Source organism: Pelodiscus sinensis, chromosome 31 (assembly GCF_052426305.1).
Source record: "Pelodiscus sinensis isolate ZL-2025 chromosome 31, ASM5242630v1, whole genome shotgun sequence".
Taxonomy (NCBI): domain Eukaryota; kingdom Metazoa; phylum Chordata; order Testudines; family Trionychidae; genus Pelodiscus; species Pelodiscus sinensis.
This window is the reverse complement of record NC_143082.1, coordinates 9,025,844-9,042,442: the sequence shown is the minus strand read 5'-3', so window position 1 is coordinate 9,042,442 and position 16,599 is coordinate 9,025,844. Positions and strand designations below refer to the sequence as shown.

Below are 16,599 nucleotides of genomic sequence, written 5' to 3'. Positions count from 1 at the left end.
CTGCACCACAAGCCCTTGCCCCAGCCCCGAGCACCCCGACTGCCTGCCCCAAGCTCAGCTCAGAGCCCGTCACACTCCAAATCCCTTATTCTAAGACGAGAGCCTGCACCCCAACCCTCTGCCCCTGCCCTGTGAAAGTGGGAGAGGGTGAGGGAGGGAGGGAGGATGGAGTGAGAGGGGCAGGGTCTCAGAGAAGGGTGGGAAGGAGGCAGGGCCAGGGTATGTGGGTCTGCGATAGATCTTGGATTGCACTTCCATTCAAAACGTGATCTCGTGCTTGAAAAGGCTAGCTCTGCTGTGAGCTCCTCCATACATGCCAGTCGTGAGGTCAATATCTAGGATGTTCTAATCAGAACCTATTGCTTGGATCTATGGGGGCTCTAATAAACTGCAGTGTGAGAGCAGACCACGCCTCCTGGCATCCATCAGATGGAATTGCTGTGATTTGTTCTTGACAGGGGCTGAAGTGAGAGTTAAGGAACCCCCTCTGGGGGCTCTGCAAGCCCGGGTACCAGTGTTCTGGTGCTAGCAGGGCCTCAGGCGCCCTGTCTGACCTGAGGCAAGTCACTCAATGGCCCAGCCTTTCTCTTCCGTCAGTAGAAGGCATTGCTGGGGGCGGGCCGGGAATCAGTTACAGCCTGTCCCGCTTTGCAGAGCTAAAGAGGGGCAGGCGCAGGGAGCAGAGCCAGCCCTGGTGTCTGTGCTGCAGGGATCTCCAGGGATCTCTGCTGCCCATTGGCTGCCCTTGGTGATGCCTGGCTCACAGGGAGGGGCTGTGACGTGTTACTGAATGTGTCCGTGCACAGCAGGACTCCTAAATGAGCAGGGTTTGGGGCAGTGAGTCAGTGCAGCTGGAGGCCTGAGGGCAGTGGGTTTGCAGTCAGTAGCTGGGTTCTCAGGCTGGCGGGGTGGGCCTGGCCAGTGGCTCCCAGCGTGCAGCTCTTACCCAAAGCGCCTGGCCCAAGGGGCCTTGGTTGGGCTGGGGGGCTGAGGCCGGCTGGGGTGCGCTAATCCAGCACTTTGTTCTCGGATCGAGCTCCCCTCCAAGCGCAACTCCTGCCGTGGCCGTTTGGGGGAGCAGGGCACACGCCACCTGCCTTTTCTACAAGGAGGAGCCACAGGCCTGCTCCCCGCTAGAACTCACGGGAGCTGGCCTGGCCCTGGGCCCTGGGGGTCAGCCCCCCTCAGGAGGCCAGGAGTGAGTGTCCATAGAAGCTGAACTCCCCCAGGGCTTGAGCCACATGGGCAGGAAGTGGGGGCTCAGCCAGCTTCCGTCCTAGTTCAGGGCAGGCCTTTTTGCATTGTGGCCCCTGTGGGACTGGTGATCCGCTCTAAGCCCCGACCTTGCTCAGCAGCGCCCCTGCCTCCCCTACTCCCTTCGCCTCCCCGGCATGAGCCGCGTGTGCAGGGAGCACCACCGTGTGGCCACACAGCAGGCTGCACTCGGGCAGTGCTGGCTCCCAGACAGCAGCCACAGCAGGACTGTGGCTGTCCTGCCCCCACCCCTCCCCCCACTTGGTTCCCCAGGCGGCTCCTAATGGCGGAGTCCGTGTTCGGGCTGGCAGCAAGGCAAGGCCCTGGGATGGACCCACTTCCCCTATCCAGGCCAAGGGCTAGCGCCCGCTGTCAGAGAGCCCAGAGGCTAGAGAGAGGAATTTGCTGCCATCTACGCCAGGGGAGGGGCGCCTCGGGGTTTAGAGCAGAACTTGGCGGGGCTGGGGTCCCAAGGCAGCAACGTTACCCTAGTGGGGCCAGCAGGTCAGGGGAGTTTTCCTAGCAACTTCCCTGGGAGCAGTCAGATCAGTGCCAAGCTCCCCTTGAGCATCCCAGCCCATCAAGGAGTGGTGGCTGGACCCAGGTGACTGTAGAACTTTGCAGCCTTGGACTGAATTTTCCTGGCAAGCTCCATGGGCCAAACCCAGCCCCCAAGCCAAGGGAGAAGGAAACGCCTTCTCCACCCCAAAGCAGGCCCCAGCTTGTGTAGCCCATGGAAATTAGCTGAAGAAATTACCATCCCGGCGTCCCAGGGGCAGGGGGAGGAGACTGTGCAGCCACAGTCACCGTGTCAAAAAGGGGGCAAGGCCAACGCCTTCCAAGCATCTTTTATTGCCCTCGTCTGCATTAATTCCCATCTGTCACAGACACTCAGCACCGCTTAGCGCTCCTCCGCTGGGCTCACTCACTCGGGAAGGGAACCGGGAGAGGCTCTTCAGGACTATAGACAGTTCACATTCCTCCCTCCCTCCCTCCCTCTCTTCCTTCCTTCCTTCCTCCCTCCCTCCCCTCCTCCTTTCCTTCCTTCCTTCCTTCCTTTCTTCCTTCCTCCCTCCCTCTCTTCCTTCCTTCCTCCCTCCCTCCCCATCTCCTTCCCTCCCTTTCTTCCTTTCTTCCTCTCTTCCTTCCTCCCTCCATCTCTTCCTTCCTTCCTTCCTCCCTCCCTCTCTTCCTTCCTTCCTTCCTTCCTCCCTCCCTCCCTCTCTTCCTTCCTTCCTTCCTTCCTTCCTTCCTCCCTCCCCATCTCCTTCCCTCCCTTTCTTCCTTTCTTCCTCTCTTCCTTCCTCCCTCCATCTCTTCCTCCCTCCCTCCCTCCCTCTCTTCCTTCCTTCCTTCTGCAGGTGTCTCAGGGGGCTGCGGTCTCTCACTCCTGCCCCAGCCTCCTTCAGCTCCATGCACCCCTAGTGCACATGCAGCTCAATGATTTAACCCTGCCAAACAGGGCCCAGGCCAGGCAGGGGCAGAAGAGAGGGGGCAGCGCCTTGCAGCATGTGGCCTCTCTCTGAGCCCCTGTCCTGGTGCAGCTGCATGCTCCCAGGATGTCACCCCCCTCACCCCCACCCCCACCCCCTCCCCCGCCTCCCCACAGCTGGGCTCCCGAGCAGCATCAGGATGATGTCACGTAGGCTGTCGCTATGTACTTCCTGTCGTTGCCATAGGTGGATTTGGTCCAGGTGTAGGTCTGGATGCCCAGCTGATGGCCCCCCAGGCTCAGCCGGCACCTGAGGAGGAAAGTCCATTTCAGCATTGCCTGGGTCTGACTCCATGCCCTCCGGTCACCGAGCGGCTTGGTGCTCAGGGACTTCATCCGTCCATGCCAGGCAGTGCTGGAGGAGCTGCCCCCACCCCAGCACTGTCCAGAACACATTGGATTTACATCTCCCCGCATCACCTGGGCCAAGCCAAGGCCCTCTAACCGCCCCTTGGCCCATACTCTATCCTGAACCAGGCTCCCCCTCCGCCTCCCAATACAACCCCACGCTCACACCACCCTGGGGCCTGGGCGGGCCTGAAGAGGCCTGCAGACCCCGCAGTGGGCCACATCGACGTGGGGAGAGGGGCTGTGTTTGGTCACAGGGTGGCTCAGGGCTGGACTGCCAGCCGGGAGATGAGAGCCACACGTCACCTGGAACAGGCCCATGTGCCGACGGCACTGAATTCAGGGCTGAGCAGAGCCTGGGTGGATATCCTCACCCCCGGGCAGTGGGAGCGGGTGCTGCCAGCTACATGGTCTTGCCCTCAGCGGGCAGGCGGAGCAACACGGCCGGTTCGCGGGACTCTTGTAGCCGGGTCGGTCCAATACAAGAGGTGACCTCGCCCCGCGTGTATGACTGGGACACGACAGACGTTAGGGCAGGCACAGAACTTACATCTTCCCTGGCCGAGCAATGAAGCACAGTGTGTAGAGGCCAAACTCGAACTCAGGGCTGCAGCCAATGAAGGCAGAGCCCACCTCCTTCACATAGCCATCCCAGCTGAACTGCATCCCCAGCACGTCGGGGTACGAGGTCCACTGAGGAGGGAGAGAGCAAGGGGTCAGCGCAGTGACCTATCCGGGATCACACACAGAGCAAGGGGGCGGGGGGCTGTGACTCATCCAGGGATCCGGGGTCACACTCAGAGTGTGTGTGTGGGGGGGAAGGAGGACTGTGACCCAGCCAGGGATATGGGGTCACATTCAGAGCGAGTGGGGGGCTGTGACCCAGCCAGCGATTGAGGGACGCTCTGTTCTGCACACATATCAGCGCAGGAGACATTCACACACAGAGCAAGGGGGGGGGGCTGTGACTCATCCAGGGATCCGGGGTCACACTCAGAGTCTGTGTGGGGGGGAGGGAGGACTGTGACCCAGCCAGGGATCCGGGGTCACATTCAGAGTGAGTGGGGGGGGCTGTGACCCACAGCTTCCCCTTGGCTGCCCTTCCACCCCAGATCCCATCTCCCTCTTGCTCAGCCCTTGCCCTCCCAGCAGGAGAATGCACCCAAGGGAGCATCCCAATGTGACCCTCAGGCTGGGATCCAAGGGGCCATTGCTGATACTGGCAGGGACCCTCCAGGGAACCCAGCTGCCCTGCCATCCCAAAGGGCTTCACTGCTTTGACGGGCCTCTCCGTCCCCGTGTGGGCCGCTGGTCAGACTGCCCAGTGCCTGGTTTGCACTGGCCCGGCGGCAGTACTGACCGGCCCGTCGTAGTTATGGCCGTAGTAGTCAACCAGCCCCTGCTTCTCCAGAAGGTAGAAACGAATCCAGTTGTGGAATCCGGACACTTTTCCTTTTTTGACTTCCCCTAAAGAGGAGGGGAACAGTCGCTGGGCACTGCACCCCAGGGAGGGGCCGAGCGCCCCTGGCCCTGCCCGCACTGTGCCCGCACCGCGCGCTGGGCACACGCATCCCCCGAGGGGAGAGGCTTCCTCTGCCTTCGGCCACCCCCTGGGTGCAGTCTGCTCAACAGCGGTGGCTTAGCCATGCCCAGGGGCCCAGCCAATTGGGGGACCCCCAAAATGGCAACCCGTGTGCCTCAACATGCTCTGCCTGCTCAGCACACCAGCTGGGGAGCAGGGTTGGGGTGCAGGCGGGTGGCTGGGGAAATATAGGGGCCGGGATGGAGAATGGCTCAGGGCCCATAATACAGGAGGGTCCATCCCTCCTGCTCAGCACATGCGTGGCCCTGCCCATCACCCCAGCCAGCCTCTGCTACATGGGCAGTGGGTATCACAGGCCAGGGGAGGCTGAGCCTCCTCAGACAGCCCGTTGTGGGCCCCCCCCCCCACTTCCCGTTCCCTTCCCGCTCTTTCCCATGGTCTGGGCTGGCGCTGACGCTGGGGCTGGGCAGGCCGGCCTGTAGTCTGGACTCTGGGTGGCTGGGGCTGGTGTTTGAGCTGCCCAAGGCTGGAGGTGCTGGGGGGCTGTGCTGCCTGCCAGCCCAGCACTCGGGGGCTGTATGCACTGAGGGAGGGGGTGTTGGGCCCACACCACCTGCCTGGTGCTCTGGGCTCTATGGGGCTGGCACTGCATCACCCAGGCCCAGTACTCCAAGGCTGGAAGCACTCAGGAGACCAGGGACTGGAGGGCAGGCAGCTACAGTGGGGGTGCTCTGGACTTGGGGAAAAGGGGCGGGGCCTTGGGCAGAAAGGGAGGAGCCAGGGGCTATGAACCCAGCCCATACTGTACCTGAGAAGACGTGCTCAAAGCCGCTGGAATCCCCCTCACTGTTGCCTCTGGAATAAAGGCCAAACCACATCTTGTCCAGGTCACTGACAAACTCCTCCTGGGTGCTGTAGCGCTCTGGAGATAGAACAGCGTGGAGAGAGCCCCGAACGAGTGAGAGGAGGGAAGCCAAACCTCTGAGGAGCACCTGTGGGGCCACATGGACCACTGACAGGCCTGCTCACCCGTGGCTCTGGAGTGAAATACCTGAGGTTTTACGGCATGAGCTGAAAGCCACGAGGCTCTGAGCCAAGGCTGTAGCCGACTCATCAATTGCTAGGCAGTCTAGGCGCTACTGGAGTGGGATGCAGCAGCACACCCGGCAGGCACATGCCCTGGACAGGGCCCCTTCCAATCCCAAAGAGCCAGAGATGAGGCTGCCTCCCTCCAGAGAAGGCATCCCGGGGGTTACAGTGGGCCCTGGGCCTGCCAGGCAGGACTTTGGGTGCTCAGACAGTGCCCATGCCCCTCCTGCTGTGTTAATCTGGGACGCAGCATGAAGGTGCAGAGACCCATCCGGGTGCACAGCTGCTCTGGTTTCTAATTCACAGTGCTAGAGAGCTGCTGTGTGGCCTGCCCTGGAAGCATGTGCCCCGGAACAGCGGGAGCAGCGCACCCCAGGCAGCGGGACTGACCCCTCTAGGAGGGGTGCCCCGTTCTGGGACCATTCAGACCCTGGCTTCACTGGGAGTAGAGGCAGGAGCTGCCTGCCGTGGGGGAGTGTCCTCTCTTGGCCCCTGGCACTTGGAGGAACAGGAGACACCTGCTGCTGGCAGCCCCTGGGGTCGGCCCCCGCTGTGCTGGTCACACTCTCAAAGCGGGTTGGACCCAGACCGGGTCAGGATTCGCATGTAACACGTTTCTCAGTGGCCTAGAGGGCGTCTTGTTTATTTTAGCTTAGTAGCACACGTTGATCCGGCTGTTTTCACTTGCACCCGCTTCAGTCTGCTTTTCTTCTTACTAAAAAACACCTTCATCTGTTACCAGGCCCAGTGTAAAAAACTGTGACCACTGGGCATCTCTCTCTCACTGATAAAGGGAACCCACTTTACGAGCTGTCTCATAAGCTTGTACCTGGGATAAGATGGACTTGCTCCCAGGGTGGGGGACTCAAACCCCCAACCCTGTACTCCAAAAGCTAATGCCCTAGCCCCACTCTAGAGCCCACCCCGCATGGCTACTTTCAGAGGGTGCCTTATCCTGCTATCCTAATGTGATAGCCAGCGCTACCCTTTGGGGTTTGTGCTCCTGGGTGCTGAACCCTTAAAGTTGAGCCCTCCTAGAGAAGAGTCTGTTACTTTCCTGGGAGGCCAGGGCTTCTGGCCCAGCAAGGTAGGGTGGTGGGGAGCCCAGAGGGCAGGAAGGAGGACATCAGTGGCTTGATCAGCTCCCCAGGGGACAAGCCCAGGGGACTTCTGTGATCCAACCCATCACACCCATGTTCTCGGGGTAACACAGCTACAGTCTGAGCAACACGCTCAACAGGAAGGTGGGTGACCCAGCCAGCTCTTGCTCAACAGGTGCTGGCATGTGGGCGCCAGCTGCCCAGTGCTATTGTGGCACAGCACAGGGCCACTTACTTTTCTTGTGCAGGAAACTGTAAAGCGTTTTCATGAGCTCGGTTTTCATGACCTCCCTCAAGAAGTTCTCCTGCTCCTTCCGCTCCTCGGCACTGACAGCCTCCCCCCGGCCCGTCATCCTCTGGTAATTGTCCAGCAGCCTGATGAAGCTGGCGTAGGTGGGTTTGGAGAAGAGCTTCTCGTTGACGTACGTGTAGAGTCTGCGATGGAGAGATCATTGGCTGGAACGACCACTACACCTGCTGCGGGAAACCAGGGACCAGGGACTCCCGGGGCCCAGCGCAAGCACATCCTGAGGGTCAGGTCTCGGGCCCAGGGAGCAAAATCACTGGGCACTTTTGAAAATATAGGCCTAAGATCTTTGAAATGCCCCCCACACACACACACACATCCCAGTCAGCCCCTCCCCGGCGATCCCAGCTGGGGCCCACTGCCCCAGCCATCAGAAGGCTTCTCCCTGCTCCCTCCCACCCCCAGGAACTCGCATTCGCTGACACTGTACACGGCCCTTCAGCCCATCACCCCCCAAGCAGGCCCCCAGCTTGGAGCCCCACAAGGCACCGGGCCACACTCCACCCCCCTTGGAGCTGGGGGGCTCAGAGCAGGCCCCCCCCAGGCAATGGTGAGCGCCCACCACACTCACGGCTCAGGAGCATGATCCTCCTTGGCACGGGTCTCGGCGGAGGAGGAGAGGTGCTGCGGGTTGATGGAGATGTCGGACTTCCGGGCTCTGTTGACGTCTGCCTTGTACAGCTGCTCGGAGATGCTCAGGAGCTCCTCATTGGTGATGGAGTCGTGGCTGCTGGAGAATTCCTCTGCAGGGTTCAGGCCAGTGCACAAGCAGAGGAGGGTGTGAAGAGCGAGGCCTGGGAGCTTACCCTTCCGGGGGGGGGGGGGAGCTGCGTGCCCTACTGTCCGCAATTCCAAAGACTCATGTGCCCCACATCGGAGCTGCAGGGGCTGGGGCAGGGCTATTGAAAGCCACCGCAATGCTAGGGAGAGGAAGAGCTGAGGCTTCTAAGCAGGGGAACACCAAAGCCCCAGCATGACCTCGCTGCTGGGGTGAAAGTCGGGAAATCCAGAGCTGAGCATCCCCCAAGGGGGCCAGGTTTGCAACTGAGAGGAATTCCCTGCAGACAAGACTTCCCAACCCTGGCAACCAGTGAGTCGGTAGGGAAGGGCCCCAGTTATCTAGGGCGGGAGCAAGCCCTACACAAGCCCCTCCCCCTGTCATCTTGGCACCGGCAAGAACAATGCTACTAGCTGCAGCACTTTCACCAGCAGACCCCCAGTATCTGTTGCTTGCATCAAGCTCTGGCTCCTGGAGTCATGTGATGATGGGGAGGTGACAGCTGATAGTCCCAGCCCATGCTGCTACCTTTGGCCCCAGCGGTCATGCTGCTTGTGACGTAGTGGGGGTACTTGCTGGGCTGTGGTGACCCCTGCTGTCTGGAGCAAGACCCAGCAGGGAAAATCTCGCTAGGCAGAAATAAGGCCAAACTTGTCGAACCAGTGGCCAGACACCCCCCATGGAGAGGAACAAAGGAAGGTGAATGCTGCCCTGGACTGGGGGGCAGGGCTGCAAGGGAATTTAGTTGTTACTGTGGGAGAGCATGGAGGAGACAGCCTAGGGAGAGGAGCTGGAGTTTAGGGGCCCAGTCTCCCCCCAACTCAAGGGGGCCTGAGGCATCCTAGCCCAGTTCTGTGACCAGACTACATCTGTGCTATGCTGTATCCTGGAGAGGCAATAAACTTCCTCTATTCCACTGGCTGGTGCAGTCTGTTTGTGCCATCTCGGGGTGCAGGAGACGGGGAACCCCCAACACGCCGTCACACTGGTGTCAGGAGCGGGATGCACTGCACCCCGTGGATGAAGCTTCCAGCGGTGAGCGACAAGGCGCTGTAGAAGCAAGAGCCCTGGAGCCAGGCGTGCTGGAGACAGAGCGAAGCGGTTCCTGGGAATCGTGGGGCGCTGCAGCACTAGACTGGTGAGTCTGCACCGAGGGGCCCAGCGGGCAGATGGCCTACGCCCGACTCTTGAAGGCAGAGCTGGTGGGGCTGTGCAGAGAGAGAGGCTTGCCGGTGCGGAAAGCAACCAAGGCCCAGCTGATTACCCAGCTGGAAGAGAATGACCAGCCACGGGGCCAGGATCTTGTCCCCAGGGGAAGCAGCCAGACCCCCCCTGAGAGTGTGTCAGGCTCAGAGAGGGGGAGGAGCGCTGGGACCCACCGGAGAGATGAGACAGCGTCTCCCGGGAGGCCTGCAAGCCGTAGCCCATCTAGGGCAGGGGCCAGCCCAGCGGAGCTGCGGCGGCTGGAGATCCAGCTGCGGATGAAGGAATTGGAAGTACAGGACAGAGAGAAGGAGCGCCAAGATCGAGAGAGGGACCGCCAGGACCGAGAGAAGGACCGCCAGGACCGAGAGAGGGAGCGCCAGGACCGAGAGAGGCAGCGACAGCATGAGCTGGCCATGGCAGAGCGGAGAACCTGCGGGGCCCCGGCTGCGCCAAGAGTGGATGGGCCCCAGAGTCCCGGGGATGCCAGGCGCTTGGAGAGGCTCACAGTGGCCCAATTGAAGGACGTGGGCGACATAGACGGGTTCCTCAGCTCCTTTGAGAGGGCCTGTGGGCTGCAACAGGTCCCCCCAGCTGACTGGCTGCAGGAGCTCGTCCCCGCACTGAACCAGGAGGCGGCCGGAGTGCTCAGTCAGCTGGAGGACCTACAGCCAGGGGATTACAACCGAGTCAAGGAGGCCCTGCTGCACAAGTTCGGGCTGACCCCCGAGATGTACAGGAAGAAGTTCCGGGGGGTACAGAAAGGGCCACGGGAGACCTATGTGGACCTGGCCTCCCGCCTGGCGCAATACTGCCGCAAGTGGGTGTCTGGAGTCGGAGCCCAGACCGCAGAGAAGCTGCTCAAGCTGGTCATGATGGAGCAGTTCTATGAAGCGTGCCCACCCAAACTGAGGCTGTGGCTCAAGGACCGGAGACCAGAGAACCCCCAGGAGGCCGGGAGACTGGCGGATGAGTTCACGGAGAGCCGGTCCGGGGGTGAACGGGAGTCCCGGAGAGAAAGAGAATCGCGCAGAGACCGGTTCTCGGCGGAGCAACGGAGAGAGACACCTCCGAGGCGAGCCCCAGGGACCAGGACCAGTCGTCGATACCCCAGAAAACCAGCCAGGGCCCGGGCAGAGCCGACCCGAATGGGCCCACAGAACCTAACTTGCCATCGCTGTGGGCAACGAGGCCACAAGAGGGCTCAATGCACCAGGCGCAAGAACAGGTCCCATGACCTGGGACGTTCCAGGGTTAACTGGCTGGGGCGGGAGGAAGGGCAGGCTGCCCCAGAGGCAGGGGCTGGCAGGCAAACCTCAGCTCAGAGAGAGGGGAAGGATGCTCAGTGCACCTCCCCTGGGAGGTCTGACCCTCGGGAGACAGATTTATCCGTGCACCGGGTGGGGGCGGGGCGGCCCCTACGGAGGGACTGCCTCGTACCCCTGGAGGTGGATGGCAGGAAGGTGACGGGTTTCTGGGACACGGGGGCGGAGGTGACGCTGGCCCGGCCCGACATAGTGGCCCCAGACCGTATGCTACCCAACACTCAGCTGACACTGAGGGGCATAGGTGGCACCCCCTTTGAGGTACCTGTAGCCAGGGTGCATCTGAAATGGGAGGCCAAGGAGGGCCCCAAGGAAGTGGGGGTGCACCCGCACTTGCCCACCGACGTGCTAATGGGGAGTGACCTAGAGGAGTGGCCAGACGGACCCCACAGGACGCTGGTCACCACCCGTAGCCAGAGCAAGCGAGGGGCTTGCGGCCCGGAACTCGAGGAGGTTCCCCAACAGGGGGCCCAGGGCCCCGTCCCAGCGGACCTAGAGTTGGACCTAGGCGGTGGGGGGAACCACGGCCCTGTCCCAGCCCCAGCCGCTGAATTCCAGGCGGAGGTGCGAGCGGATCCCTCCCTGCAGGCCCTGAGGGACCGGGCTGACCTGGGTGCCGCTCAACCCCTAGGAGGAGATTGCCAGGAGAAGTTCCGGTGGGAGAGGGGATTTCTGTACCGGGAATGGCTTTCCCCCGGGGCGGTAGGCAAGTGGGGGCTCCAGCGGCAGCTGGTGGTTCCCCAAAGGTATCGCCGCAAGCTGCTACACCTGGCCCATGACATCCCGTTCTCGGGACACCAGGGGATCCGGCGCACGCGGCTGAGGCTGCTCCAAAACTTCTATTGGCCGGGGATGTTTGCAGCTGTCCAGCGGTACTGCCGGTCCTGCGACTCCTGCCAGCGGGTGGGGAAGGCCCAAGACAGGAAGAAAGCTGCATTGAGACCCCTGCCCATCATAGAGGAGCCTTTCCAGAAGGTGGCGATGGATATTGTGGGGCCCTTCAACAGAGCGACCCGGACAGGGAAGAAATACATCCTGGTGGTGGTGGACTTCGCCACCCGCTACCCCGAGGCCGTGGCCCTGCCCTCCATCGAGGCAGACACGGTGGCAGACGCACTGCTGACCATTTTCAGCAGGGTGGGGTTTCCCCAGGAGGTTCTCACGGACCAGGGATCCAACTTCATGTCGGCCCTGCTCCGGTGCTTGTGGGAGAAGAGTGGGGTGCAACACACCTGGGCCTCGGCGTATCACCCCCAGACCAACGGGTTGGTGGAGAGGTTCAATGGGACTCTGAAGCAGATGCTACGGACCTTTATGCACAAACACCCGCAGGACTGGGACAAGTACCTACCCCACCTGTTGTTTGCGTACAGGGAAGTGCCCCAGGAGTCCACGGGGTTCTCGCCGTTCGAGCTGTTATATGGGAGGCGAGTGAGGGGCCCCCTGGACTTATTGAAAGACGAGTGGGAGGGGAAGGTCTCCCCGGAGGGTGAGCCGGTCGTGGAATACGTCCTGACATTCCGGGAAAGACTTGCCGAGCTCATGGGCCTGGCCAGAGAGAACCTGAGCAGGGCCCAGAGGAAGCAGAAGGTCTGGTACGACCGCAATGCACGGGCCCGCGCCTACGCTACCGGGGACCAGGTGATGGTCCTGATCCCCGTGCGGAAGAACAAGCTGCAAGCCGCCTGGGACGGCCCCTTCAAGGTGGTTAAGCAGCTGAACGAGGTGAACTACGTGGTGGAGCTGACGGGCCGGACGCGCGGCCAGCGGGTATATCATGTTAACATGATGAAGCCGTACTGGGACAGGGAGAACTTGGTGCTGGCCGTGTGTAAGCCCTGGGAGGAGCAGGGGGAGGATCCCCTGGTGGGCCTGTTCCCTGGGACCGGAGAGGACTCTTCGCTGGAGTCAATTTCCCTCTCGGACCAGCTCACCCCGGCCCAGCAGGCCGAGATCCGGGAGGTGCTGCGCTCCCACCAGCAGCTGTTCTCCAACAAGCCGGGTCTTACCAACCTGGCTGTCCACCGGGTGCAGACGGGCACTCACCCCCCGGTGCGCTGCTCCCCATTCAGAGTCACAGGGAAAACAGCCCAGGACCTGGAGAGAGAGGTCCAGGACATGTTGGCCCTGGGGGTGATCCAGCCGTCCTCCAGCCCCTGGGCCTCTCCCGTGGTGCTGGTTCCCAAGAAGGACGGGTCAATCCGGTTCTGCGTGGACTACCGGAAGCTCAACGCCTTCACGGTGTCCGACGCCTACCCGATGCCAAGGCCCGACGAGCTCCTGGACAAGCTGGGGGGAGCTCGCTATCTCACCACCCTGGACCTCACCAAGGGCTACTGGCAGGTGCCGCTAGACCAGGAGGCCAGACTGAAATCGGCTTTCATCACGCCACTGGGGCTCTATGAGTTCCTGGTCCTACCCTTTGGCCTCAAAGGGGCGCCGGCCACCTTCCAGCGCCTGGTGGACCAGCTGCTGCGGGGAATGGAGAACTGTGCCCTAGCGTACATCGATGACATCTGCGTCTTCAGCCAGTCCTGGGAGGACCACGTGGCCCAGGTCAGCCAGGTACTAGATCGGCTGAGGGAGGCTGGGCTGACCGTAAAGGCTGGGAAGTGCAAGGTTGGAATGGCCGAAGTGTCCTACCTGGGCCATAAGGTGGGGAGCGGCTGCTTGAAGCCAGAGCCGGCCAAAGTGGAGGCCATCCGGGACTGGCCTGTGCCCCAGACCAAGAAGCAGGTCCAGGCTTTCATTGGGATGGCGGGGTACTACCGGAGGTTTGTGCCCAACTTCAGCTCCATCGCTGCCCCGATCACAGAGCTGTGCAGGAAGGGGAGGCCCGACAGGGTGGTCTGGACGGAGCAGTGCCAGAGGGCTCTCTGTGCACTGAAGGGAGCCCTGGCCAAGGCCCCAGTGTTGGTAAACCCAGACTTCGACAAGCCCTTTATCGTGTTTACTGACGCCTCGGACACCGGGCTGGGGGCGGTGCTGATGCAGGCGGATGAGAAAGGGGAACGCCACCCCATCGTGTACCTGAGCAGGAAGCTGCTGCCCCGGGAGCGGAGCTACGCGACCGTAGAGAGGGAATGCCTGGCCATGGTGTGGGCCCTGCAAAAGCTGCAGCCGTACCTGTTTGGCCGGCGTTTCACGGTGTTCACCGACCACTGCCCCCTGACCTGGCTGCACCAGATGAAAGGGACGAACGCCAAGCTGCTGCGGTGGAGCCTGCTCCTGCAGGACTACGACATGGAAGTGATCCACGTCAAGGGGAGCGCCAACATCATCGCCGACGCGCTGTCCCGTAGCGAGGGGCCCGAACTTCCCCAGGTCACGAGCGGAGTGACCCTGCTCAGTTCGCTCTCGGAGGGGGGAGAACTGTGACGTAGTGGGGGTACTTGCTGGGCTGTGGTGACCCCTGCTGTCTGGAGCAAGACCCAGCAGGGAAAATCTCGCTAGGCAGAGATAAGGCCAAACTTGTCGAACCAGTGGCCAGACACCCCCCATGGAGAGGAACAAAGGAAGGTGAATGCTGCCCTGGACTGGGGGGCAGGGCTGCAAGGGAATTTAGTTGTTACTGTGGGAGAGCATGGAGGAGACAGCCTAGGGAGAGGAGCTGGAGTTTAGGGGCCCAGTCTCCCCCCAACTCAAGGGGGCCTGAGGCATCCTAGCCCAGTTCTGTGACCAGACTACATCTGTGCTATGCTGTATCCTGGAGAGGCAATAAACTTCCTCTATTCCACTGGCTGGTGCAGTCTGTTTGTGCCATCTCGGGGTGCAGGAGACGGGGAACCCCCAACACGCCGTCACACTGCTATTTTTGAGCATCCACTCAGCAGTGTCGCTGCATCTGTGTCTGCCTGGGCTGCAAGGCGGAGACAGACCCGACAGGTCTAAAAGGACCACTGTGATCAGCCAGTGTGACCTGTACACAACACAGGCCAGAGCCCTTCCCTGAATCAGTTCCCTTCTGGACCAGAGCAGATCTTGCAGCTCAGGGTTTTCCAGCCGTTTCATTGCGGTCCCCTGAAAGATTCCCAGTGGAGGTGGGGAGGACCCCTTTGAAAATCTTAGGCCTAGTCCCAGGGTCCACAGACCAGGGGTGAAAACCACCGTATCAGTGAGAGTATCCAGTCTTGATTGGAAAACGGCCAGTCTTGGGGTATCCACCACTTCCCTTGGTAAATTATTACAAAGTTGAATTGCCCTCACTTTTAGACATGAACCTTATTTATCTGCATTTGTCTAACTTCAGCATCCAGCCCGGGATCGTATCAGCCCTTTGTCCGTTACACTGACACGCCCGTTATTAAAGATCTGTGCCTGGGTAGTTACGTGTGGACTTGAATCAACTCACCCCTTGACCTCTCTCTGTTAAGCTAAAGTGACTGAGACCTTGGCTGCATCTAGACTAGCAGCTGCTTTTGCGGAAAAACTTGCCAGCTGTCTACACTGGCCGCTTGATTTTGCGCAAAAGCGCTGACGTTCTACTGTCCGAAATCAGTGCTTCTTGCGCAAATGCTTTGACGTTCCCATTCGGGCAAAAGCCCTTTTCCGGAAATGATTTTGTGCAAGAGGGCCAGTGTAGACAGCTAAAAACTGTTTTGCGCAAAAAAGCCCTGATGGCGAAAATGGCAATCGGGGCTTTCTTGTGCAAAACCGCATCTAGATTGGCACGGACGCTTTTCCGCAAAAACTGCTTTTGCGGAAAAGCGTCCGTGCCAATCTAGATGGTTTTCCGCAAATGCTTTTAACGGAAAAACTTTTCCATTAAAAGCATTTGTGGAAAATCATGCCAGTCTAGACGTAGCCCTTGAGTCTCCCACTCCAAGGCAGCTTTTCCAATCCCTTGGTCATTCTCTGAACCCTCCACTTTATTAACATCCCTGTTGAATTGTGGGCACCAGAACTGGGCACAGGATTCCAGCAGCAGCCATGGCAGCGCCACACGGGTACAACGACCTCGCTGCTCCTAGGCGAGGTTCCCATTCGGTCATCCCAGGAGCATGTTAGCCCCAGTCTCACATGGGGAGCTCATGTTCAGCTGATTATCCACCAGGACTCCCACATCTTTCTGAGTCCCTGCTTCCTAGGCCTGCATCCCCTTCCCGTGAGCATGGCTGCATTCTTTGCTCCAGGATAGGGAGATAGCAACTGATCTTCCTCCTGTGCTGCACAGCACCGTCTGCCTGCACTGTGCACAGAAGGGGGTCAGTGCTTCAAATGCCACTCGCACTCCTCTGTGCAGGCAGGGAGAGGGTCTGTTCTCATTCAGATAGCCAGGGAGGGGTCCCGGACGCATCAGCTCCGCTCTGCTGGAGGAATAAAGAGCACCTGTCACACTGGCAGGATGGGCTCTGGGTGGGAAGCAGGACTCCGAAAGGACTAGAGATGTAACTAGTTAACTGGTTAACCAGTGGTCTGGCTGGGCTGGAACGGCGCCCGCGCTGCAGGTGGGGGCTGTTCCAGTTTGGCTGGGCCCCTCGCTCGCAGGATCTCGGCTGAGCAGTTAAACAGAACAATTAACCAGTTCACTGATTAAATGGGATTTTACAGCCCTGAGAGGGTCTTGGGGCTGATGATGGAAACCAGCTGAACATGAGGTTCCAGCGTTGCTGTTTCTGGGCGTGTGAGCACAGGGCTCGGCCATATCACAGGGAATAGCGAGTCTGAGCAGGGAGTGCGTACAGCATTGGCGAGGCCGACTCTGGATGCTGGGCCCGCCTTTCCGAAAGAAGCTGAATGACAAAGCGGAAAGGGGTCAGAGAAAAGCCCCAGGAATGACTCTCATTGTGGAACCCCAGACCAAAGGAATTCCGTCTGTTTAGCTTATCCAAGAGCAAGTGATGCGGCGTTTGGGCCAAGTCTGTAGCACCCAGTGGGGAGGAGGTTTCTGGCAGCAGATGCTTTCTGAATGGGAGACAACGGCAGAATGAAATCCAGTGGCCACAGCTGAAGTGGAAGAGTTCCACATTGGACCAGCTCGCCCAGGAGCTGGAGGGCGTCTCTGTCTCTATGGGTTTGGGTGTAAATTAGAGGCATGTAAATTAGATTACCCGACACAGTTAATGAAGTGGGGATTTAAATATCCCCCGCTTCATTAAAATAAAAATGGCTGCCGCTCTGTGCTGGTTCAGCTGATTGTCGGCGCAGCACGGCAGTCAAG

The 16,599-nt window shown here is 60.4% G+C and overlaps 1 protein-coding gene across 2 annotated transcripts in view; it reads right to left on the bottom strand.

Annotated features, from left to right (window-relative positions):
- Positions 1-2,083: 2,083 nt before the first annotated feature.
- The window catches only part of ENDOU (endonuclease, poly(U) specific), a 33,323-nt gene continuing 18,807 nt past the window's right edge, over positions 2,084-16,599 (bottom strand). For both annotated transcript variants that reach the window (XM_006134639.5, XM_075902087.2), the window contains 6 exons: positions 7,705-7,876; positions 7,062-7,261; positions 5,446-5,559; positions 4,455-4,561; positions 3,645-3,787; positions 2,084-2,996 (listed from right to left, as the gene is read on the bottom strand). In XM_006134639.5, the coding sequence (XP_006134701.2) occupies positions 2,882-2,996; positions 3,645-3,787; positions 4,455-4,561; positions 5,446-5,559; positions 7,062-7,261; positions 7,705-7,876 (851 nt within the window). In that variant the 3' untranslated portion in view covers positions 2,084-2,881. The remainder of the gene's footprint in view (positions 2,997-3,644; positions 3,788-4,454; positions 4,562-5,445; positions 5,560-7,061; positions 7,262-7,704; positions 7,877-16,599) is intronic.